Below are 25,509 nucleotides of genomic sequence, written 5' to 3' on the forward strand. Positions count from 1 at the left end.
GCAAAAAAAATATAATTGACAATAAAAAACAAAATATAATTGATTTCTTACTTGCTTATTGTTATGGTAGTCATCAAAACATCCTAGAGATTATCTGATCCTATTATAAATTATGCTAAATAGAAACATTTACCTGCTAATGTACACTAAATCTTACACTATTCTCGTTTGAGCTTACTGCTGCTTTCAACCTTGTGCCAACTTCGTGTGTGTTTTAATTAATTCATTTATTTTTAAAGTGTATGCTTGGAAAGGGGAGACAGATGAGGAGTATGTGTGGTGCATCGAGCAGACCATCTACTTCAAGGATGGGCAACCTCTCAACATGATCCTGGACGATGGTGGTGATCTAACCAACCTTGTGCACCAGAAATATCCCAAATTGTTAGCAGGTATAGTTCATTTTCCTTTCTCGTTTTCAAACTAATGTTATGATTTAGCTGAAGGCGTTAGTTTGTGTTAAGCATTTACGATACATTTGTTATCCTTATTTTCTAATGTCAGTATAATTTTATCACGTTACTACAAAAATACCTCAAACAAAACCAAAACACCACAGTAAGTCTGCAACAGACTCCCATATTTTGACTAAGCTTTGAGTTGCACATTGACTCACTCACAACCTTCTCCAGGCCAGGTCTTCTGTTCAGAGTCAGAGTCCCAAACTGGTGGCCCATTTGCTTTCTAGAATATACTAGAAAAGTCCTTCACTTCTCTAAATTACAATTATGTGTATGATTTACAAATGTTCTCATACTTGCCTGCAATTATGTCTGTTATGATGGTAGCATTAGGCTGTTTCATTTTTCATTAATTATTTCAGGAATTAAGGGTCTTTCTGAGGAGACCACCACTGGGGTTCATAAACTCTACAAGATGCTGAAGAAGGGCGAACTCAAAGTTCCTGCTATTAATGTGAACGACTCTGTTACCAAGGTAACTGCAAGTTTTACTATATAAAGTTGGATATTGCTGAGTGATTGCAATAAATATATAAACTGACCAATCCAGATGACACAAATTCATGACACTCATGGTGAAAAGTACAGTTGAATGGTCCCTATATTTGGGAATGAGGGCCAAGTGCATTCCTAAATCTATTCATACACTGTCAATAAGTATAAAACTTATGTACTAGCTAACCAGGACATCTCAAGACCACAGTTACATAAGATTCATTGCAAAACTGTGGCCTAGTCTTGACTACTTTTTTCACCTCTGTTTTTAGTTTAGAATAAACTAGTAGCCATTCTGACACTGAATATAGGAGAATTTGTTCTATGATCAGTGACATTAGCTAGGCCTTTAGGGACACCAGTGGCTGTAGTTTGCTCTATCAAGAGTCAGGGTTCTGAAGTGTATTCTTTGGGTAATGGGCAAGTGCATGTCTTCAAAGATCTAAGTGCTAAAGCTGTGCACTGTCGTTAAGAATTTGTGGGAATGTTAATAATTGACACGTGTTTTATTTTCTTAGAATAAGTTAAGATCAGATCAATTTCAGTGTGAGATTCTGCTAATTAACAACACAACTTTTTGAATAATCATTTCTTATCAATCCTTACCAATGCTGCCAGTAACTTTGGAGCTGACTATTTAGTTCACTTTCTTTGCACAGAGTAAATTTGATAATCTGTATGGCTGCCGTGAATCCCTGATTGATGGAATCAAGCGGGCGACTGACGTAATGATTGCCGGGAAGGTGGCTGTGGTAGCTGGATATGGTGATGTCGGTAAAGGGTGTGTTCAGGCTCTTCGAGGCTTTGGTGCCAGAGTCATAGTCACAGAGATTGACCCCATCAATGCCCTACAGGCTGCAATGGAAGGTACATGTTTTGCTCATTTGTCATAAAGTATATGCAATTTTTTTTTAATCTTGCAAGCGACATAAACAAATATGCTGTTTTTGATTAAGTGAATTTGAATGCCTTTACAGGCTATGAGGTGACTACAATGGATGAGGCCTGCAAGGAAGGAAACATTTTTGTGACAACTACTGGCTGTGAGGATATCATTCTGGGCAGGTATGTCATGAGTCACAGTCATAAGCATATACTGCCATCTTGACATTGTTGTGTATGCAGCTGCATTAGATTATCTGCTGGAAAGGCGGGTAATGTTTTGTGCATCTATGACAAAAATGGCCATCTTTTGTTCATAAGTAGTTATCCGCAGTCCCCTCAGAAACTACTGGAACAGCAAGGCTAGTTACATTTTTTTTTTTTGTTGCTGTAGACTGAAGACATTTGGGTCTGGATAGGGCTTGCAGAATCTGCAAAATGTTAATTAAAAAAAAAAGAGGGGTCATACAAATTGCATTTTGTTTTTCCATTTAGTACTGCCCTGAATAAGCGATTTCACACAACAGGTGTTTACATGTAGTCCACAAGACACAATAATAACTGAATTTACACAAATGACCTGGTTGATCAGTGACTGTAAGTTTTGTGGTGGTTGTTCATGAGTCCTTTGTTTGTCCTGAGCAGTTAGACTGAATCAATGTTCTTAAGAAAAATCCTCCAGGTCCTGCACATTCTTTGGTTTTCCAGCATCTTTTAGATATTTGACCCCTTTGCAACAGTGACTATCCATCTTTTCATACTGAGGACAGTTGAGGGACTCGTACACAACTATTACAAAAGGTGCAAACGTTCATTGATTCTCAAGAAGGCAACACGATACATTAAGAGTCAGGGGTGTGTAAACTTTTGAACAGGATGATCGGTGTAAAGTGGGGGAAATTAGTATTGAACGCCTCAACATTTTTTTTTATTATTATTTTTTTCTTTCTTTCTTTTTTTCAGTAAATATATTTCCAATGAGGTTATTCACATAGGGTTGGGCTTTTTCACCAGACATCGGTATTAACTCAAGAAATCTGGAAATATAAAAAATTCACAACATTAAAATCCATAAATAAGATTGTGTAATAAAGTGGAATGACACAGGGGAAAAAAGTATCGAACACGCCAAGAAAAAGCAGTTCTCCAAGGCAAGGAACCAGCTGATATCTGTAAGTACTTAGAGAGTAATTATACCGCCTATCTGTGCAAATTAATATCAGCTGGGTTAGTAAATTGATGGTCTATAAAAAAGGCTTTTCGGTACCAAGGTGTCACACAAGAAACATCTCATGGTTTGATAACAGCAAAGAGCTCTCCCAAGACCTTCGGAACCTTATTGTTGCGGAACGTATTGATCGAATTGGATACAGAAGTATTTCGAATCTTCCAGTAAGCACCATTGGGGCCATTATCCACAAGTGGAAGCAACATCACTCCGTCATCAACCAGCCACGCACAGGAGCTCTTCACAAGATTTCTGACCAGGGAGTCCGGAGAATAGTCCGAATGGTAGCCAAAGTGCTCCAGGAACACTTGGAGGCAGCAGGTACCATCGTCACAGAGAAAACGATGTTCACGCTCACCCTGCAAGACTCCATTACTAAAGAAAAGGCATGTTGAAGCTCGTTTAAAGTTTACTACAACTATGGGGGAGAAAAAGCCTATGAAATATTGGGAGAGTGTAGTCTGTTCAGACGAGAGCAAAATTGAACTTTTTGGCTGTCGTTCAATTCAATTTTATTTGTATAGCGCTTTTTACAATAGACATTGTCTCAAAGCAGCTTTACAGAAACATATAAACACAGGATACAGATTTTAAATGTGCGGATTTATTCCAATTGAGCAAGCCGGTGGCAAGGGGAAAAACTCCTTAAGATGTTAAGAGGAAGAAACCATGAGCGGAACCAGACTCAGAAGGGAACCCGTCCTCATCTGGGTAACAACAGATAGTGTAAAAAAGTTCATTATGGTTTAATATGAAGTCTGCTTGGCCTTAGAAGTAGCCGTAGTCCCAGCAACCACAGTGAGTGTGTCCATCTGGAATTGGAGTAGATGAGAGCTCCATCCAGAGGTAGGGCATCCGAATGGATCAGGCAGGTCCGGAGAGCAGAAAGGATCAGGATCTCTAGTATCTCCATAAAATCGTGTGTGGCTCGACAGAAGGAGAGATGGAGAGAAGTTTATTAGGACTGTGCTTAGTGTAACAGAAAGTCTAGTCAGGGTAGGCTTGAGTAAACAAATACGTTTTAAGCCTAGACTTAAACACTGAGACTGTGTCTGAGTCCCGATCACTAATTGGAAGACTGTTCCATAACTGTGGGGCTCTATAAGAGAAAGCTCTTCCCCCTGCTGTAGCCTTCGCTATTCGAGGTGCCGCCAAATAGCCTCCATCTTTTGATCTAAATAGGCTTGGCGTATCATATAAAAGCAAAAGTCTCTTAGATACTGTGGCGCGAGACCGTTTATTGCTTTATAGGTTAATGATAGTATTTTATAATCAATGCGAGATTTCACTGGGAGCCAATGCAGTGTGGATAAGATAGGGGTGATGTGGTCATATCTTCTGGTTCTAGTTAGGACTCTAGCAGCTGCATTCTGGACTAAATGGAGTTTGTTTATGCTCCTAATGGAACATCCAGACAGTAAGGCATTACAGTAATCGTGACGAAAGCATGAACAATCATGTAGTGACAATATATTTCGTATCTTAGAAATATTTCTGAGATGAAAGAAGACTATCCTAGTAATATTATCTACATGAGCATCAAATGATAGGCTGGAGTCAATAATCACTCCAAGGTCTTTTACTGCTGTACATAACGAAACGGAAAGTCCATCCAGAGTTACTGTGAGATCAGAAAGATTACTTCTAGCTGCACGTGGTCCTAGTACAAGTACTTCTGTCTTATCAGATTTAAGTAAAAGGAAGTTAATAAGCACCCAATGTCTAATGTCCTTTACATGTCCTTTGTGCCTACATAAGTTATGCTGGTATAAAGAATTAAATTTATGACTAGGTTTTTGTGTGATGACTGACTAGATTTTGACTACGGATGAGGCCAACACCGCCTCCTCTACCAGTTCAACGAGGCTGATGTACATAACTGTATCCAGGAGGACTGGCTTCATTTAATGCGATGTACTTGATGGTTTAATCCAAGTTTCCGTTAAACACCTTATTGCATTCCTGATCAGTAATGATTTCGTTAACAATAAGAGCCTTAGACGCAAAAGATCTAATGTTTAATAGTCCTAGCTTCAGTTCAAAGGTACTGGATGTGCATTTGGTATGATCTATTTTTATGTTAATTAGGTTATTAAAACAAACTTTCCGAAATTGTCTATGTATTTGTATAGCTCGGGGAACAGACACAGTCTCTATAGTATGTACTACAAATGTAGAACTATTAATTGAACATTTGATTATGATGAATGTTGTTATTGTAGGACTATGTACTTGCGGTAGGCAGTCACATGGTGTGTAGCGTCTTGGAGATGTTGTCTGACAGCCGCTCCCAGAACAGATTCCAGTTATTTACAAACAGCAGATTCTGTTCATTACACTAGGAAACTAACCAGTCATTCAAAGCAAGAAGTCTTCTGAACTTTTCAGCTCCACGTCGGTATGTGGGAAGAGGTCCAGAGACGATGATCTTCGTGGTGGTCGATCTGCCTCGTACCGTCTTGATCAGCCTGGTGAAGTCCCTCTTCAGAACCTCCGTCTGCCGCAGCCTGATGTCGTTCGCCCCTGTGTGCAGCACGACCGCTCCAATGCTCTCGTCCTTCTTCAGGATTCCTGGTACCTGCGCAGCGACATCAAGTGCACGAGCACCAGAAAAAACAGTGTGTACCTTACCCATAGTTGAAGCGACGTGGACATTTCGCACATTGGAGTCCCCGACGATCACAGCGTTTGGTCTGGTGTGACGGAGAGGGGTGAAGCGGTTCCTGGTTGGGATCTCGAACACCGGAGGTGTGGTAGCAGGAGAGGTCCTCATCTGGGGTCTGGCCCGCACCTTCTGCCGCTGATTCACCCAAGGGCTGTGGTGTGTCGGTGCCGGCGTGACGGAGACCTCGGCTGGATCGGTCTTGGATGCATGGTCCCTGAACAGAGAAACACACGGCTTAGAGGGGCTGGGAGTGGGAATACCATGCTGCGTGCTTACCTTGGATGTGTAGGCGGAAGCACAAGATGTTTCCAGTATGGTTCTTCACTCCAGCAGCTGGGCCTGCTTGTCGAGTAGGCTGCGGATCTGTTTCTCCACATCCTCCCGTTCCAACAGCACCATGTGCAGCTTGAGCGAGTCCTCATCTGCACTCAAAAGCGGAGAAACAACCGACATATTTGCTTTAAAAAAAAAACAGCGGTAAATGAGATAAACGTGAAATGTAAGCAAAGCTAGTGGTAAGGTGATGCTACCGGGCTGCAAGCTAGTCACGGATGTTCATAAGATCCAGTGAAACTTAGCAACAGCGCAACGTTACGATTGTTTTTACCTAAAATAGTATCAGTGATATTTGTAAATGTTATATAGGTTAAAACAAAAAAATTATATTTTTAAAGTATAGAGATTAGTGTCGGCTCGAGGGACACTGCTTCCTGCGACACTGCTTCCCTACTACACATCATGTTTGGAGAAGAAATGGCACTGGACATCACCCTTAAAACACTATACGAACAGTGAAGTTTGGAGGTGGAAGCATCATGGTGTGGGGCTGCTTTTTCATCACATGGTACTGGCAACTTCATATAATTGAAGGAATGATGAATGGAGCCCTTTACCGGGAGATTCTTGAGAAGAATCTACTGACATCCACCTGGATGATGAGATGTGGGTGGACCTTCCAGCAGGAAAACGATCCAAAGCATACAGCAAAGGAAACTCTCAACTGGTTTCAGAGAGAAAAAAAAAAAAAATCAAGATGATAGAGTGGACCAGTCAATCACCTGACTTGAATCCAATCGAACAAGCTTTAATTGTTTAATTTATTTTGACTGTAAGTACCAAGACTAAGTGTTGCCAGCTTTCCTTCACAGATATGGTAAGGGTAACTGTTGAAAACAACATGAAAACTTTAAATATTCCTTAGATTAATTTCAAACCCTGAAACCACCACCACCCCCGAGAACCCAGACAGCACCTAAGCTCTCTGAAAACCTAGGGTAAACCCTGATATAGTCACTGTTGGAAGATGCTGGAAAAGCAAAGAATGTGCAGGATTTTTCTGAAGAACAGTGGGCAGTCAAATTGCTCAGGATCAACAAGAGACTCATGAACAACCATCACAAAACACAAAAACAGTCAATCATCCTGGTAACAACACAGTATTAAGAATCAAGTTTATGTAAACTTTTGAACGGGTTTGTTTGTCTAAATTCAGTTATTATTGTGTCTTCTGGACTATATGTAAACAGCTGTTGTGAAATGGCTTATTCAGGACAGTACTATTTTAAGAAAAAAAAAAAGTGGAATTTTTATGGTCCCTCATTTTTTATTTATTTATTTTTAGTAAAATGTTGCAGACTCTGCAAGGCACATATAAACTCATGACATCAACTGTAAATACCAGGAAATAAAAGCTGCAATCCTAAACTCTCGTCTCATGTCTCATTTGATCTCGAACCCAAATGTCTTTGGTGTATAGCACAAACCAATGTCTACTTTTTTTTTTTTGGATTGGCTAATAGTTCTTACTCTTTACATTTGAGTCATTCACAATACCCTAGTAATGGTAACACAGGAGGTGGATTTGTCAAAATAATGGTAGATACAAATTACACTCACTTGTGCATTTTATTGTGATAATTCTCTCACCAGTTACACTGATTTAAATCCAAATTTGCAGTCCTAGTAGTCAGAAATTTTGTCTATGACCAAGCCAAAAAGGAACCTTCAAATTTGTGAACAGGAGTACATGAAAATACAAGCTAATAAATGCCTTCAATATAAATATATTAGTCTCTATATTTTTTTTTATATATATATATATATATATATATATATATATATATATATATATATATATATATATATATATATATATATATATATATATATATATATTTGAACTCCTCTTCTTGGTCAAGGGCTGGCATAAGTGATGTAGTTCATATTTATGATATATGTAACTTGGTCACGGTCATTATAACTAGGCTTACCAACCTACACACCACGGGTGCAGCTGTCCCTATATGTGTAAATGAGTTGAAAAACTTACTCAGTCTCCACTTCAGGAAGTAAAATGCATGCACAGTTAGGTGAATGTCTGGTGATCAACTTGCTCATATACATTAGAGCTATATGAAGAGTAACCTGTTGAACTTGGGGAAAACACTGGAGACAAAAGATATACAGCTGATGTGACCCAGACACAGTCAAGCTAGCCATTATGTCTTTCTAACATGTGGCAGATATTACACTTGCCAGTTAGGACTCAGCCATTGAATGCTCGTGCTACTAGTTGGAGCAAACCCAATGGAATTCAAGTTGGTGCTACAGGCTTTTCAGAAGTAGGTTTTCAGACTCTGAATACACCCCTGAAACCACAAACGGAAATGTTTCTTTGGGTCAGTGAATGGGGCCCAAGCTTGCTTGGTTAACTTGCATTAATATGTAAAGGTAGGGAATACGTCACCCATCAGTGATGGTTACTACAGGCACTTACCTTACCCCCAGTGTAAGATCTACCAGATGTAATTGAGGGTGATCCACTAGCCCTGGAAGATTGCTGCAAGTTTGTTTGTCAAAACAATATCTGAGCAGTCAGCTAGAGCAATCACCAGGACTGAATCTCCTCAGGGTGCACAATTATCTCCTCAGTTGGGCCTTTCCACAGTTCCACAGCCTCACTGAGAGTAACTCGTCCACCAGCCCAGTGGACACACTGTCAAGATCCAGGGCACTGAGATCTGCACCCAGAAGTGGTGGCTAAGATCTGAGAGGATTTGCTAAGGTCAACCTCTTCACCAATGCTAAGACCACACATCGCCGATTATGGTTCTCCTTGGCAATGCCGGACCATTTTGGTTTTGACAGAAAAACAGTTTACAAGTGAAGGTGCACAAGCTTATAGTAGATGGTGAGAACACAACCTATGGCTGTACTCACCATCTGATATAGGCTTTTGCTAATCTACTGGTGATCCATACCATAGTTTATAGAATCTGTGTAATGAAATGCTTGGCAAGACCTTGGCTTCCACTTGCTAGAAGTCCAAGCTCCCCAAGCATATCTTCTGTCTCAAATGTGCTGAGAGATTTGACAGCCTTTGCCTGTGGGTCTGGATCCTCTGAATGAATTAACCTAAAAGTCGAGGAAACACTCCTGAACACAAGGGATCATAGCACATGGGCTTTAACAAAAAAAAAAAAGTGTTGAATACAAATCAGATAATGGCTATATAAAAAAATAAAAATAAAAAAAACTACATGCCTGAAAATACTTGTATCCAATGTCAAGGCAGTAATTTAGTTTAAAACAACGCAAGCAGTAATGTACCTGCCTGGAATAGGACACAAGTGTATTTTGCCCCAATCCACAGTGAAAAGGTATGCTTTCACCAAGGATAATGTTTGTAGATTTGTAGACATGGCGATACTAAAATCTTCCATCACACCCACCTCCCTGCCAACTACCAACCTTCTGGAAGATGTGTTAGAAGAAAGCCTTTTCTCTCTGTTAACCACAAATGTAAATTCCAGGATATTGCTAGACTGTACTGAACCTTTGAGTGGAATTAGATTCTTGGTCAGATGAGACCGATGTACTCAAAGTGAGTTTGGCATAAAAGAAGGATGGTTATGCAAAAAACTCTAACAATCAGACATGGATGACAACAACAAGCAATATACAGAAAGCTAGTCTCACCTAAGAGAGAGAACATGGACAGGATAATAAAAAAAGAACACTGATTATAAACAGGACCACACTAGGCTGTCTTAAGTAGCTAACATAACTGCCAGAGAACTGACTACACTAAGCTAAACTCCCTTTAAAATAAAAAAAATTATATATATATATATATATATATATATATATATATATATATATATATATATATATATATATATATATATATATATAAAATATTATATTTATTTTGTTTATTTATTTATTTATTTTAGGTAAATACACTGGGTGGCCCTCTAACGTAATGTGTCTAAACATATTGTATAGGTCCCCCTTGTGCTGCCAAAACAACTCTGACCCTTCGAGGCATGGACTCTACAAGCCCCCTGAAGGTGTGCTGTGGTATCTGGCACCAAGACGTTAGCAACAGATCCTTTATGTCCTGTAAGTTGTGAGGTGGGCCTCCATGAATCAGACTTGTTTGTCCAGCACGTCCTACAGATGCTTGATCAGCTTGAGATTTGGGGAATTTAGAGGCCAAGTCAACACCTTGAACTCTTTTGTTATGTTGCTCAAACCATTCCTGAACAATTTTTGCACTGTGGCAGGGTGCATTATCCTGCTGAAAGAGGCCACTGCCATGAGTGAATACTGTTGCCATGAAGAGATGTACTTGGTCTGCAACAATGTTTAGGTAGGTGGTACATGTCAGTAACATCCACATGAATGCCAGGACCAAGGTTTCCCAGCAGAACATTTACCCAGAGCATCACACTCTTTCTGCCGGCTTGCCTTCTTCCCATAGTGCATCCTGGTGCCATTTCTTTCGCAGGCAAGTGATGCACATGCACCCGGCCATCCACATTATGTAAAAGAAAATGTGATTCACCTGACTAGGCCACCTTCTTCCATTGCTCCATCGTGCAGTTCTGATTCTCACGTGCCCGTTGTAGGTGCTTTTGGCCGTAGACACAGGTCAGCATGGGCACTCTACACAGCCCCATACACAGCAAGCTGCCATGCAGTGTGTGTTCTGACACCTTTCTATTATAGCTAGCATAAACTTTTTCAGTAATTTGTGCTACAGTAGATCTTCAGTGGGATCGGACCAGACAGGCTATCATTCACTCCCATGCGCATGTTGTCCGACCTGCTGTTTTGGAGATGATCTTGACCCAGTTGTCTAGTCATCATAACTTGGCCCTTGTCAAAGCTGCTCAGATCCTTATACTTGCCCATTTTTCCTACTTCTTGACGTTGAAGTAACTTCGAGAATTTACTGTTCACTTGCTGCCTAATATATCCCACCCCCTGATGGGTGCAATTGTAAGGAGAATCGGTGTTATTCATTCCACCTGTCAGTTGTTTTTAATGTTATGCTGATTGGTACACTGATATGTACAGTGAGGGGAAAAAAGTATTTGATCCCCTGCTGATTTTGTATGTTTACCCACTGACAAAGAAATGATCAGTCTATAACTTTAATGTTAGATTTATTTTAACAGTGAGAGACAGAATAACAACAAAAAAATCCAGAAAAACGCACATCAAAAATGTTATAAATTGATTTGCATTTTAATGAGGGAAATAAGTATTTGACCCCTCTGCAAAACATGACTTAGTACTTGGTTTAAAAACCCTTGTTGGCAATCACAGAGGTCAGACGTTTCTTGTAGTTGGCCACCAGGTTTGCACACATCTCAGGAGGGATTTTGTCCCACTCCTCTTTGCAGATCTTCTCCAAATCATTAAGGTTTCGAGGCTGACGTTTGGCAACTCGAACCTTCAGCTCTCTCCACAGATTTTCTATGGGATTAAGGTCTGGAGACTGCCTAGGTCACTCCAGGACCTTAATGTGCTTCTTCTTGAGCCACTCCTTTGTTGCCTTGGCCATGTGTTTTGGGTCATTGTCATGCTGGAATATCCATCCACGACCCATTTTCAATGCCCTGTCTGAGGGAAGGAGGTTTTCACCCAAGATTTGACGGTACATGGCCCCGTCCATCGTCCCTTTGATGCGGTGAAGTTGTCCTGTCCCCTTAGCAGAAAAAAACCCCCAAAGCATAATGTTTCCACCTCCATGTTTGACGGTGGGGATGGTGTTCCAGGGGTCATAGGCAGCATTCCTCCTCCTCCAAACACGGCGAGTTGAGTTGATGCCAAAGAGCTCCATTTTGGTCTCATCTGACCTCAACGCTTTCACCCAGTTGTCCTCAGAATCATTCAGATGTTCATTGGCAAACTTCAGACGGGGATGTATATGTGTTTTCTTGAGCAGCGGACCTTGCGCGCGCTGCAGGATTTCAGTCCTTCACGGCGTAGTGTGTTACCAATTGTTTTCTTGGTGACTATGGTCCCAGCTGCCTTGAGATCATTGACAAGATCCTCCCGTGTAGTTCTGGGCTGATTCCTCACTGTTCTCATGATCAATGCAACTCCACGAGGTGAGATCTTGCATGGAGCCCCAGGCCGAGGGAGATTGACAGTTCTTTTGTGTTTCTTCCATTTGCGAATAATCGCACCAACTGTTGTCCCCTTCTCACCAAGCTGCTTGGCAATGGTCTTGTAGCCCATTCCAGACTTGTGTAGGTCTACAGTCTTGTCCCTGACATCCTTGGAGAGCTCTTTGGTCTTGGCCATGGTGGAGAGTTTGGAATATGACTGATTGATTGCTTCTGTGGACAGGTGTCTTTTATACAGGTAACAAACTGATATTAGGAGCACTCCCTTTAAGAGTGTGCTCCTAATCTCAGCTCGTTACCTGTATAAAAGACACCTGGGAGCCAGAAATCTTTCTGATTGAGAGGGGGTCAAATACTTTTTTCCCTCATTAAAATGCAAATTAATTTATAAAATTTTTGACATGCGTTTTTCTGGATTTTTTTGTTGTTATTCTGTCTCTCACTGTTCAAATACAACTACCATTAAAATTATAGACTGATCATTTCTTTGTCAGTGGGCAAACGTACAAAATCAGCAGGGGATCAAATACTTTTTTCCCTCACTGTAAGTGCATGCACAGTCTTACCATTTCTCAATCAATTTAAGCTAGCATAAAGTGTGAGAAACTAGCACACAATTGGGCTTACAGCAAAGGAGGGAGTCAGAAATATAAATAACAAAGCAGATTATCATTAGCAGCAAACACTAGCAGAGACCAAGAATCCAACAAACAGCCAACCCTGAACAAGCAGGTGATGATGACTGATGGATGAATCCTCCTGTCGAAAGAAGACAAAACTAAGGGGAAAAAATATTTCTTAACAGAAAACTGTATTGTGTACATATTTGTTTATAGTAAAAACTGTAAAGTTTTAACATTTTGGATTACCATTTAATGTTCTATTTGTTTATTCTGTCTGTCTTTCCAAACCACAGGCACTTTGAGCAGATGAAGGATGATGCCATTGTGTGCAACATTGGCCATTTTGATTGTGAGATTGACATGAAGTGGCTCACTGAAAATGCTGCAGAGAAAATCAATGTTAAACCTCAGGTACTAGATTGATTAGTCATCATGAGCACTTACTCATTCAAACTACAGTTTACACAATGATCTATTGTATATTACATAGCAATACACACAAATAAAGACATAGAACTAACCACGAGGGACATGTTTAGCTCAAAGTGTGAGAACAAATGGCAATATTATATACATCAAATCTCTATGCTTCTATTTTTATGTTAAAACAAGAACCAAGACTGCTAAATCAAGAACCAGTGAAAAAATTATGGAGTTAGAATTGTTTCATAATTCCAAATAAATCGATTACAATCCACAAATATGTGTAGGCAGATTTACAAAAACTAAACAAATTCACAAATGTGTTGAATGAGATCCACAAATGTTAGTAGTTTCACAAAAATAAATGAAACTGACAAATAAAATTAGATTTGCAAATATTTATTTATTTATTTATTTACACAAACGTTATGTCATAACCACAACTCTGCCCTGCATTCATTTGTGGATCGTGTCCTGTGTGTTTGTGGATTTTGAAACATTTCTAGACATTTTGTGGATGTGTTCTGTTGAATAATTGGACTCCGCCCACCATTTACTCAAGCCAATTAGATAACCGTCACGTTGCACTGACCAATCGTAGTGTGTTCTCGCTCCAACCAATCACGTTTTGTTTTACAATCAGGATGGGAACAGAGCCTACAAATCTACACCTGCATGCAGCAATTCACAAATGAATGCAGGGCAGAGTTGTTTGTGACCATAAAAACATTTGTTTAAAAAAAAATAATAATAATAATTATTTGCAAATCTCATCTTATTTGTCAATTTAATTTATTTTTGTGAAACTAACATGTATTCGTGGATCTCATTCAATGCATTTATGAATTAGTTTCATTTTTGTAAATCTCTCTATATTTATTTGAGGATCATAATCTATTTATTTGGAATTATGAAACAATTCTAACCCCATAAATTGGTGCTGTAAGTTCAGTTGTTTAGTATTAATAATAATAATAATATTTGGTTGAAGTTCAGTTAAAATAATATTAAAATAAATGATAATGTTCACACAAACTTTATATTTGCAACCAAGTAGGCATGGGAAAATGAATTGATTTTTGTTTAATTAGAAGTATGAGATTTAAAACCTGTTTCCAGGTTAAGTATCCAACCCTCCGTTTATTCATTGGTGTGTGCATCCCTCTGAGATTCTCGTTAGCATATCACAGGAACGAGCGGTTGAATGTTTGTAGAATTTAATCATTACCAGCAGATGAACTGATTGGAATTGATCCAAACCAGGTCAAAGTCTAAAGTCACAGCAAGGTAAAATGTCTGATAAAGGTCAAACTTTCTTCAGTCGCTTTCTTCCTGTTTGAAGTATGTTTTAAGGGTATTTGAGGCAAACAGTGGGGAGAAATGAGGATTCAACACAACAACATATATAAATATTTTCTAGGGCTGCAACTAACGATTATTTTTGTAATCGGTTAGTTGGCAGAGTATTTTTTCGATTAATCGGATGGGGCGGGGCAAACTTTCAGTACCTTTTTTTGTTGTTGTTGTTGTTGTTTATTTAAAATAAACTCCACAACTGAGTTACAAATATAAACTTCAGACTAAAACTTGACACAACCAAAACAGAAAAGATCCCAATACACACACACACACACACACACACACACACACACACACCAGAATATATATATTATTAATTTAGGACTGTAGTTTAATTCGGTGCTTTTTCTGCATCCATAAAAATAATGCAGAAATACAATAAAATAAATGTTTATATGTATAAACATTTATTTTATAGTATTTCTGCATTATTTTTATGGATGCAGAAAAAGTTGTAATGTTGCATTTATGTTGTGTATGAATCTGATTAATCTCTAATGGGATGCGTTTGGGTGAGTTAATTAACCTGCTTGTAAAGTGCTTTAGTTTACTAGTTTTAGTTTTATCCTGCTGATATCTACATTACTACTTTCCACCCCGTCTGATGAGAGCAGGGGTGTTGTGTAAAAAATCTTTTACACATTTCTAAAATGTGCATAAAACATTTAATATACATGATAAATATCTGATGTCTGAAATAACAGACACAGAAATAAGACACAAGCGTGCACACACACACACACACGCATAACAATAATAATAAATAAATAAATTATATATTAAAATATTCCTTCCCCCTCAACCCCCTCGCTGACCTGTCAGCAGCACGTCAATATCAGTATGCGGAATATATGCGTGTGTTTTATCCTAATAATTAGCGTGTGATGCGTGTGTAGTGTGAAAGAATATGGACAGATTTCTTAAAAGAAAAGCTCCAGATGCTTCTGGACCATCAACTTCATCCTCATGGAGCTAAAGCCTTGTTCATACTTCCGCCTGGCTCTGCACCGTGAGCCTCCACTGACTGCACGCGCACCTGCCCAAACGGACGAGGCGTTTATACTTGATGCACTCACCATTATAATACTGATGAATGGGTGAACTCCCAAAAAAACTTTCAGCTTTGGCTTTATTCTTTCAGCAGTATGTACAAAGCAAATCAAAATCACTATTTTTGAAAACCATTTCCATGAATTTTGTGCCATTTGACTCTCTCTATGGTCCCACATGGATGGATCATAGAAATGCCTGTACAGTCGTACCTTTCGGCAAGAGTCGCCTCGAAGTAATTTATTTCCGTATGCGGCACCGCGCGGCAAGTTACAAAAAGATGCCCTGCAGACCGCCACATGGTTGCGGTTGAATGAGGCCTCGCGCACTCAATGTGCTCAGAGCAGTACTAAATAAACAAAATGCAATATTTACAGGTGCATCTCAAAAAATGTGAATATTGTGGAAAAGTTCTTTTTTTTTTTCTGTAATTTAATTAAAAAAGTGGAACTTTTCATATAAGATTACGGCTTTGATAGCGGCCTTCAGCTCGTCTGTATTGTTGGGTCTGGTATGTCTCATAGATTCTCTATGGGGTTAAGGTTAGGCGAGTTGGCTGGACAATCAATCACAGTAATACCATGGTCAGCAAACCAGTTACTAGTAGTTTTGGCACTGTGGGCAGGAGCCATGTCCTGCTGGAAACAGAAATCAGCATCTCCATAAAGCTCGTCAGCAGGTGGAAGCATGAAGTGCTCTAAAATCTTCTGGTAGATGCTGCATTGACTCTCGACTTGAGAAAACACAGTGGACCAACACCAGCAGATGACATGGCAACCCAAATCATCACTGACTGGAAACTTCATACTGGACTTCAAGCAGCTTGGATTCTGTTCCTCTCCACTCTTCCTCCAGACTCCGGAACCTTGATTTCCAAATGAAATTCAACATTTACTTTCATCTGAAAAGAGGACTTTGGCCCACTGAGCAACGGTCCAATTCATTTTAAAGGCTCAGGAAACCTTTGCAGCTGTTTTGAGTTAATGAGCTGATCAGAGCTCTTCTCAGGTCGACATTTCTGTATTATAAATTCTTTATTCTAACATTTTGAGATACTGGATTTATTTTTATTTTTTTCCATGAGCTGTAAACCATGATTCTCAATATTAAAACTAGAAAAGGCTTGACATATTTCACTTTGTGTAATGAATCTAGAATATATGAAAATTCCACTTTTTGAATTAAATTACTTTTCCATGATATTTTAATTTTGAGATGCACCTGTATGATCCTTCTCTTTTTATTCTTAACATTTTGCCAATTCTGCAATTCATATGTATGACTTCAACTGTATTGTTGAATGTCTTCATATATCCGTTTATGTTGTTACCTCAAAAAATGCCATGAAAAATCATGATATATAGTTTTAAGTCTCTATCACCCATCCCTACTTACCAACTTTGCTTGTTCTTTGACTATTGTTGTTGAAATAATAAAATGCCAAAAATATGACATTTTTTTTACACAGTTCTTTAGTTAATAATTAATTGGGTATATTGTTGGGGTACTGTTCTTTACTGATAAACTCCTTGACTTTAGATTGTGTTTTTAACAATAGTTCAAGAATGAGTTAATTTACTGTGTTTGGATTCTCTCATAATTCTGTTCTTCTCCTTCACCAGGTTGACCGTTACCTTTTGAAGAATGGACGGCATGTTATTGTATTGGCTGAAGGGCGACTTGTGAACTTGGGATGTGCCATGGGTCACCCCAGCTTTGTTATGAGCAACTCCTTTTCCAATCAAGTCCTTGCCCAGATTGAGCTCTGGGCCAATACTAGCAAATACACAGTTGGTGTGTACTTTCTGCCCAAGAAGGTAACTTTTTTTTTAATCTAATTGTTCAGATGATTAAGAGCCATGCTGCACTGCACAGAACGTTTTGCCCTATTGAAGTTGTGTATATAAAAAGCTGTATATTTATACAATATGCACAGGAAGAATACCGTTGAAGTTTGCAAGTATATGCAATGTAAACAAATTGTACAGCATCCAAACAAACTTAACAAATGTTTTCAAGCTAGACTTAAACACTGAGACTGTGTCTGAGTCCCGAACACTAATTGGAAGACTGTTCCATAACTGTGGGGCTCTATAAGCGAAAGCTCTTCCCCTTGCTGTAGCCTTCACTATTTGAGGTACCAACAAATAGCCTTCACCTTTTGATCTAAGTAGGCGTGGCGGATCATAGACCAAAAGTTCACTCAGGTACTGCAGCGCGAGATAATTCAGTGCTTTAAAATTTACTAGTAGTATTTTCAATAATCAATAGGAATTTGATTGTGGATAAGATCAGGGTGACGTGGTCATATCTTCTGGTTCTAGTAAGGACTCTTGCAGCTGCATTCTGGACTAATTGGAGCTTGTTTATGCTCCTACTGGAATAGCCAGACAGTAAGGCATTACAATAATCCAACCTAGAAGTAACAAAAGCATGAACTAGTTTTTCTGTATCATTTAGTGACAATATTTCTTATCTTAGAAATATTTCTGAGATGAATGAAGTCTATTCTAGTAATATTATCTACATAAGCCTCAAATGAAAGACTGGAGTCAATAATCACTCCAAGGTCTTTTTCCTGCTGCACATGATGAAACAGAAAGAACATCCAGAGTTACTGTGTAATCAGAAAGCTTACTTCTAGCTGCATGTGGTCCTAGTACAAGTACTTCTGTCTTGTCAGAATTGAGTAGAAAGGAAGCTAATAAGCATAGTGTCTAATGTCTTTTACAGATTCTTCAACTTTATTAAGGTCATCTGGCTTCGCTGAAACATACAGCTGTGTGTCATCAGAATAACAGTGGAAGCTAATTCCATGTTTATAAATAATTTTACCCACAGGTAGCAAATATAAAGAAAAAGGCAATGGGCCATAAACTGAACCTTGCGGAATACTAAATACTAATACTAATACCTTGGTATTAATAGAGAAGTCACCATTTACATCTACAAACTGACATGGGCTGTTCACGTAACTCCAACAACGTTTTCTAGTCTATCAAGGAGAATAGTATGATCAGTGGTATCAAAAGCTGCTTTACAGTCAAGCAAAAAGACACAACCCTGATCAGAGACCAGTAGTAGGTCATTTACCACTTTAACTAGTGCAGTCTCTGTGCTATGATGAGGCCTAAATCCTGACTGATGCATACATGAAATGTTATTCCTATGTAGGTATGAGCATAACTGCTGTGCTACAAATTTTTCTAGGATCTTGGTGATAAAGTGGAGGTTTGATAACTGACAGGGGTTGTCTGGTTTTTTTAATCGAGGGTTTGATAACTGCTAGTTTAAAAAAATTAGATACATAGCCAGTGCTAAGGGAAGAATTTATTATTTTTAGCAGAGGTTCGATTGTTTCTGGAATTATCTGTTTGAAGAAACATGTAGGTAAAGGGATCTGGTACAGAAGGGTGTTTCTCAAAGGGAAGGCTGCGTCCTTCCTAGAAAAGTCCTTCTGAGGCTTCTAGGCTAGACTCCTCCTCAGCATTGAACGCTAGAATGAGATGACCCAGTAAGTCCGCATGGCTATGTCATGAAGGATTCCGCCCTCGTGGTCATGGTGCAAAAACTTTGAAAAGAGAAATTATAAAACTTCTGCTTAACATATAGTATTAATACTTAAGAGCTTGAGCTACAAATAATATATTCAAGCTTAACTTAAATCATTCTGTTTTACTTTTGTTAGGGCTGTAACGTATTTAAGATCTGCAGTGTATGAAAACTGCCACAAAAACATAATGGTGTTACGTTATGGCAGTATTATGGTGAATTGCTAGCAACACTGTAATATGTTCTTTATTTTTCCAGTACCGAAGCCATAACGGTAATGCCATAACGTTTTTATAATACAAAAATTACTATTTTTTGTAATTCTAGCACTGTAGTACTATTTAAAAATAATTTAGGAAATACTTTTAATAAGAAGAAAAAAAACTATTCGAAATACATTTTAAAGATCTTTTATATTAACTGACTATATAATGCAGTATAGCGAATGCGAATCATATGACAACAGTCGGTGGTCTCCCAGTGGTTTATAACATGGGCAGCATTTAATTTACAACAAAACAAAAGAAAACAGGAATGCCTTCATCTCCGAAAATATTTTTGGTCTTCTGTTTCATAACTTTTTTTTTTTCCGTGAATTGTGTGCAAAGCATTGTGGGTGATTGGAGGACGCGAAGGATACACTGATGCATCCTTCAAAATCTGCCGAATTAAGGCTGCCATCCAAGGATCCTTCAAATTGAGATAGCCTTCGATAGCGCTTGATGACATGGCAGCCGAGATATGCAGTCTTACTAGGATGCAGCCTTCCGTTTGAGAGACACCCATGTTGATTTTGATGAGGGAATTATTTTGGCCTCTGGAAGGGGAGTGAAACCTTCTAATCAAATATTTTACCACTGAAAAAATTCAAGAAGTCATCACTGCTACATATTGAAGGTGTGGTGGTGTTCCTAATTAAGAATCTAGGAGCACAGAGCTTTTCTATAGTTCAGGAGGCACTCCATCCATAATGTTTGAAATACTAACAATTTAGTTTGATGCTATTTACGTTCTAATTTCCAAGTCGTCTATTTTGGTGTGTGTGGTTGTTATACCAGGGTGCTAGTTTTTTCTGTCTATTTTTAAGTAGAGCTACATTATCTAGCATGTAGTGGAATGTTGACTCTAAGCATTCAGTTGCCTGATCAAGTTCTGTGGGATCAGATGGTGATCCAGTCGTAGTTGATAACTTTGGGAGATTACTGATAAAACTGTAAAACTGCAGTAGCTGCTGTGCATGTATGTTTGACGTGGTAGCGTGGCAAGGTGCATACAGTGCCCTCCAGTAATATTGGCACTCTTAGTAAATATGAGCAAACAAGGCTGTGGAAAAATTGTCTTTGTTGTTTAACCTTCTGATCTTTTGTTTAAAAAATTCATAAAAATACTCTGCTTTCATGGATATCAAACAGTTGCAAACAAAACAGGTTTATCAAAAAAAAAAAAATTTGTTAAATATAGGTGTGCAACAATTATTGGCACCCTTTTAGTCAATACTTTGTGCTTCCTCCTGTACTTTTCCATATGGCTACCTCTCTGTGTGCACCAAAACCACTTATGGCATTTATTGCCAAAAAGCTCTATTTTGGTTTCATCTGACCATGGAGCTCGATCCCATTTGAAGTTCCAGTAGTGTCTGGCAAACTGGAGATGCTTGAGATGAGAGTAGAGGCTTTTTTCTTGAAACCCTTCCGAACAACTTGTGGTGATGTCGGTGACTTCAGATTGTAGTTTTGGAGACTTTCTGACCTCAAGACACAGCTAACTTTGGCAACACTGGTAAATCTACTAATTAATTTAAATTAATTAATTTAGCTAATTCTTAATTTGAATGAAATTTACAAGGTCAATTAATGATATGGGTAATAGTTTCCATTGTCCCCACAGTTTACATTGGTATTGCTCCACACAGAGTAATGTTAAGTTCTGAGGATGTACACAAGATTGCAACCATCTTGCATGTGTGTACGCATAGAAAAAAACAACTATAATCCATACTAAAGAGGTTAAGCCTGGAGTTGCATCTGCATATAATGAAATTAAGTGCTGGAAGTGATGAGCTTTGAAACCACAAATGGAGTAATATGCTCCAATAGCTATTAAGTGCTCAATTCCCAATGCAGACAGAATAGGCAACAAGAAGTCTTGTTGTGCATTGTTGGTTTATACTGATGTCATGGGGCTAAGATTAAAGCATTTCTCATAAATTTAGGAAATTTATAATGTTGTCTTTACCACCAGAATAACACTTCAGTCAAATCCAAAGGGTGAAATGATAAATGTGCAGACAGGATCTTCCCAGCACATGAATTCAGCAGAAAGTTCTTCAGATGGAGAAATATGGGAGTGTAGTCGGAGTTCTGTTTCAGCCTTGTCATGCAATTTGTCTCCCTTCCTCTCTAACCAAATGTGTGAATGCCTACCCAATATACAATATAACAAGATTTTAGGTCATTTATGCTATAACATATTCAGAGTGGCTTAGCACATTGTATTTTAAATGGTCTTCATGTGACTTTGTACCACTTATCTATATCTTTACATACATTCCTTTTCTCTTATGACCCATATAAGATCAGAACACTCTGGTACAGAATACACTCTCAAATAATAAAAAATCTTCATGAAGAGAATGAAACAGATTTTAAGCATAAGAGAAAGTAAAGGAAAATCAAATAATTCTGCATTTCCCCCCCTCACTTGATTATATGAAAATAATAAACACGTACATTGATTTATGCAAGCGAACATTCATAACCTTTCCATAGTGAAAGAAAATTCATTCCTAACACTCGATCTACAAGACGCATATAAGAATAATATGGGACCTACTTCATCCTTCAGTGTACCTAGTATGGATATAGGATGTACAGGCCTTTGGATGGACAGTTAGCTTAGTAACAAGACATACCATCAGTTTAATACATATCCAAACAAAGAGGATAACCAAAATTAATAGTCAACAGAGCATAATTTTGTTTATCCACTTCCACAATGTTCCAAACATACCTTCTGACATGTCCCATCATTTCTAGTCATAGTTTCTAGTTCACCATATAGCTAGGCTCAACCACACTCGAGTCAACCATGACTGCCAGAAATCTGTATAATATATACACACACACACACACACACACACACACACACACACACACACACACACACACACACATATTATATGACAACTAAGAATAAGAGTATCTGTTGTAATTGTGACGAGGAGGGTCATGATAAAGGAAGCTGTCAGATGCCATCCAAGTGCTGCAATTGTGGAGGCGCACATATGGCTACAGCAAAAGAATGCCCGATGTGGCTTTAAGAGAAAGAGATCCAGAAAATCAGTTGTACAAGGAAAATCAGCTATACTGAAGCATGTAAACAGTTTTCCATGATCCCCCTCCTCCTTTGCTTCAGTAGCCAAAAATAAACACCTCCACAGTCAATTGCCCAACAGATCTGACCTGGTTACAAAAGGATAAACCACAGATTGTCAGTAACATTAAAGGTGCAGCACATCTATGGAAAATCAACCATAACAATCTATAACCGAACCAATCAGAAATGGAAAATCAAACAATTAACAAACACACTCTAAAATATCACAAGACGAGAACATAAAAACCAAACCAATTAAAGATGTCGAAATGAGAGACAGCGGTAATATCAGCAGAAGCCATTCTTCAAAAGGCAGAACAAGGGGGAGTGTACCAGTACTCCTTACTTAATTATGGGCTATACAATCATTCAGTGGAACTGTCGCTAATAGAGCTAATTTTTAGGCAATTAATTAATATAACATTGCTGGTTTTGAAACACTTATAGAAAGCACATATCCAAGCAGTGCTATGGAGCCACTTGATGCGTAAACTATAATGAACTTTCTTTTACTTTCACACTATCCGTTGTTACCCAGATGAGGACGGGTTCCCTTCTGAGTCTGGTTCCTCTCAAGGTTTCTTCTTCATATCATCTTAGGGAGTTTTTCCTTGCCAACGTTGCCACCGGCTCGCTCAATAGGGATAAATTCACACACATAAAATCTGTATCCTGTGTTTATATGTTTCTGTAAAGCTGCTTTGAGACAATGTCCAGTGTGAACAGTGCTATACAAATAAAATTTAATTACTGTATTGCGTCATACAAAATATAAATTTTGTATATCTTTACACCTCAAAGTTTTTAGTTATTGAAATTTGTTGAGCAGAAAATGATTGTGTAGTAAACCAATAATGCAAGCACATTTTAATAAGTCTGCATATTGAAAGCATTGTAGTTAGATTGTACAGTGAAACTTGTCATACTATACCATGGACTTGGACTATTTTTTTGCACAGTTTTAAGTTTCGCCACAATAAAAACAACTAAAAAATAAATTCTAACGACATAATTTATTATACCCAAATTATATACCCATTGCCACAACCAAAATGGAATGTCCATTAATTTTGTTGTCGTTCTACATATTCTCATAGTTCTACTTTATTTGACAAGATGTATAAATAGTACTTTTGGAGACACTACATGTTTTAACACTACTTGTTAAAATATATTATATGGCAGTGTTGACATTTGACAGTCAATGCAAAGTTTGGAAGGATTTTGCTCATGGGTGGTTTTTTTGACTTCTTTTTAACGTCTCTCTCTTGTTCTCCTGATAAATATAGCTGGATGAGGAGGTAGCTGCTGCCCACTTGGACAAACTTGGTGTCAGACTGACGAAGCTAACAGCTAATCAAGCCAAATACCTGGGCATACCTAGTGAGGGTCCTTTCAAACCAGACCACTATCGCTACTGAGGACATTCTGCCAGTTGGTCTGTGTTCCTGGTCAATCAAAGTATTCCACAGTCCACAAGCACTCACCTTTTCTGTGCCTGCATTCTCAATAAAAAAGAAAATTCAGGCTGCTCTAAAAGCTCTCATTTGTCTTTCACCCGCAAGATGAAAACCTGCAAAGCCAAAACAAAATCTCTTTAAGAAGTGATTTGTTGACTCCCAAGTACTCGGTCTCACTATACAATTAGTTTGCTAAATTTTTGTTCCATGTACTTTTTTTTGTTAATTCCACGTGAGTGTACTGTACTCAAAAGTTTAAGAAAAATGTTTAAGAAAACCCATTTTATGGCAAAATAAAGAGCATGCCTGTACTTCATTCTGTATTACTGTTCTTTTATGAGGCCTAGTCAGGTCTATGTATTCTCTTTTTTTTTTTTTCACCCCGTTTTTTTTTTTTCCCTTTTCCTGTAATATTGCCTCTGTACACCGCTAGAAATGAACAGTCAAGATATGATTGAAATGTAGACTTTCAGCTGTAATTCAAGAGGTTTAACAAAAATATCGTGTTAACCAGTCAGGAATTACATCCTTTTTTTTTCCTAGTCCCTCCATTTTCACAGGCTCAAAAGTAATTGGTGAAACTAACATGATTAAATATATAAGGATTATTTTAAATACTTGGATGCAAATACTTTGCAGCCAATGACTGCTGAAGTCTGAAACCCATGGACATCACCAAATGCTGAGTTTCCTCCCTTGAGATGCTTTACCAGGCCTTTACTGCAGCCACCTTCAGTTGCTGCTTCTTTGTGGGTCTTTGGGGAAAGTCTACACTTCAATCCCACATTGATTGCTTCATTTCATTTTGGAAGTATAGAGATTGGAGGTATGAAGAGAGAGCAAAATTATGAAAATTGTGTCTCTGTCCAAATACTTATGGACCTGACTGTATATGACTGTACTTTTCAATTAGCTCCAGTTTTGACTTTTCAAATATAGGCTAAAAATCATCTAACATACAGTAATTAAAACTTTAGGAATACTTTACAGTGCTCCGTATTTTAGTGTGCAGCATACCCCCTAAAAGTCTAGGATCTTTCTCGAAGTCTTGTCATGTCTGCTCAGGACAGTTTCAGGGAAAACTTTGTGTATTAAGGGTTGTAAGTGATCTGAGGCCTAGACTTATGGTTTAAATATTAGTTGTTTTTTTTATATACATAATATTCATTTGTTGTACAACAATGTTTATTTATATAGCTGAATTAATAACAATGCATGTTGACCAAAGTGCTTTACATGCCAAGGACCTAGCAATACAAGATAAATAATATAGTTAGACACACTAACTACAGTCAAAAGCAACAGAGAAGAGGTAAGTCTTCAAATAAGATTTAAAAGCATCAAGGGTACAGGCTCTAATATGAAAAGGCAACCCATTCCAGAGACGTGGGGCCACAACAGAAAAGGCCCTAATCTCATTTTGATATTAAACAAGACTTAATTAAATGGAAACTCCGATGACCTTAAAGGTCTAGAAGACATATATTGCTGAAGGAGTTTCGCAATGTAGGTAG

General features: G+C 38.3%; 1 protein-coding gene across 1 annotated transcript in view; it reads left to right on the forward strand.

The window, feature by feature from the left end:
* Positions 1 to 24,311, forward strand: part of ahcy (adenosylhomocysteinase) — a 34,871-nt gene extending 10,560 nt beyond the window's left edge. The window contains exons 4-10 of the mRNA XM_053637876.1: positions 240 to 392; positions 824 to 936; positions 1,616 to 1,823; positions 1,934 to 2,021; positions 13,070 to 13,187; positions 17,231 to 17,425; positions 23,825 to 24,311. Of these exons, the coding sequence (XP_053493851.1) occupies positions 240 to 392; positions 824 to 936; positions 1,616 to 1,823; positions 1,934 to 2,021; positions 13,070 to 13,187; positions 17,231 to 17,425; positions 23,825 to 23,956 (1,007 nt within the window). The 3' untranslated portion in view covers positions 23,957 to 24,311. The remainder of the gene's footprint in view (positions 1 to 239; positions 393 to 823; positions 937 to 1,615; positions 1,824 to 1,933; positions 2,022 to 13,069; positions 13,188 to 17,230; positions 17,426 to 23,824) is intronic.
* Positions 24,312 to 25,509: the final 1,198 nt, after the last annotated feature.

The sequence above is a fragment of the Ictalurus furcatus genome, chromosome 12 (assembly GCF_023375685.1).
Source record: "Ictalurus furcatus strain D&B chromosome 12, Billie_1.0, whole genome shotgun sequence".
Taxonomy (NCBI): domain Eukaryota; kingdom Metazoa; phylum Chordata; class Actinopteri; order Siluriformes; family Ictaluridae; genus Ictalurus; species Ictalurus furcatus.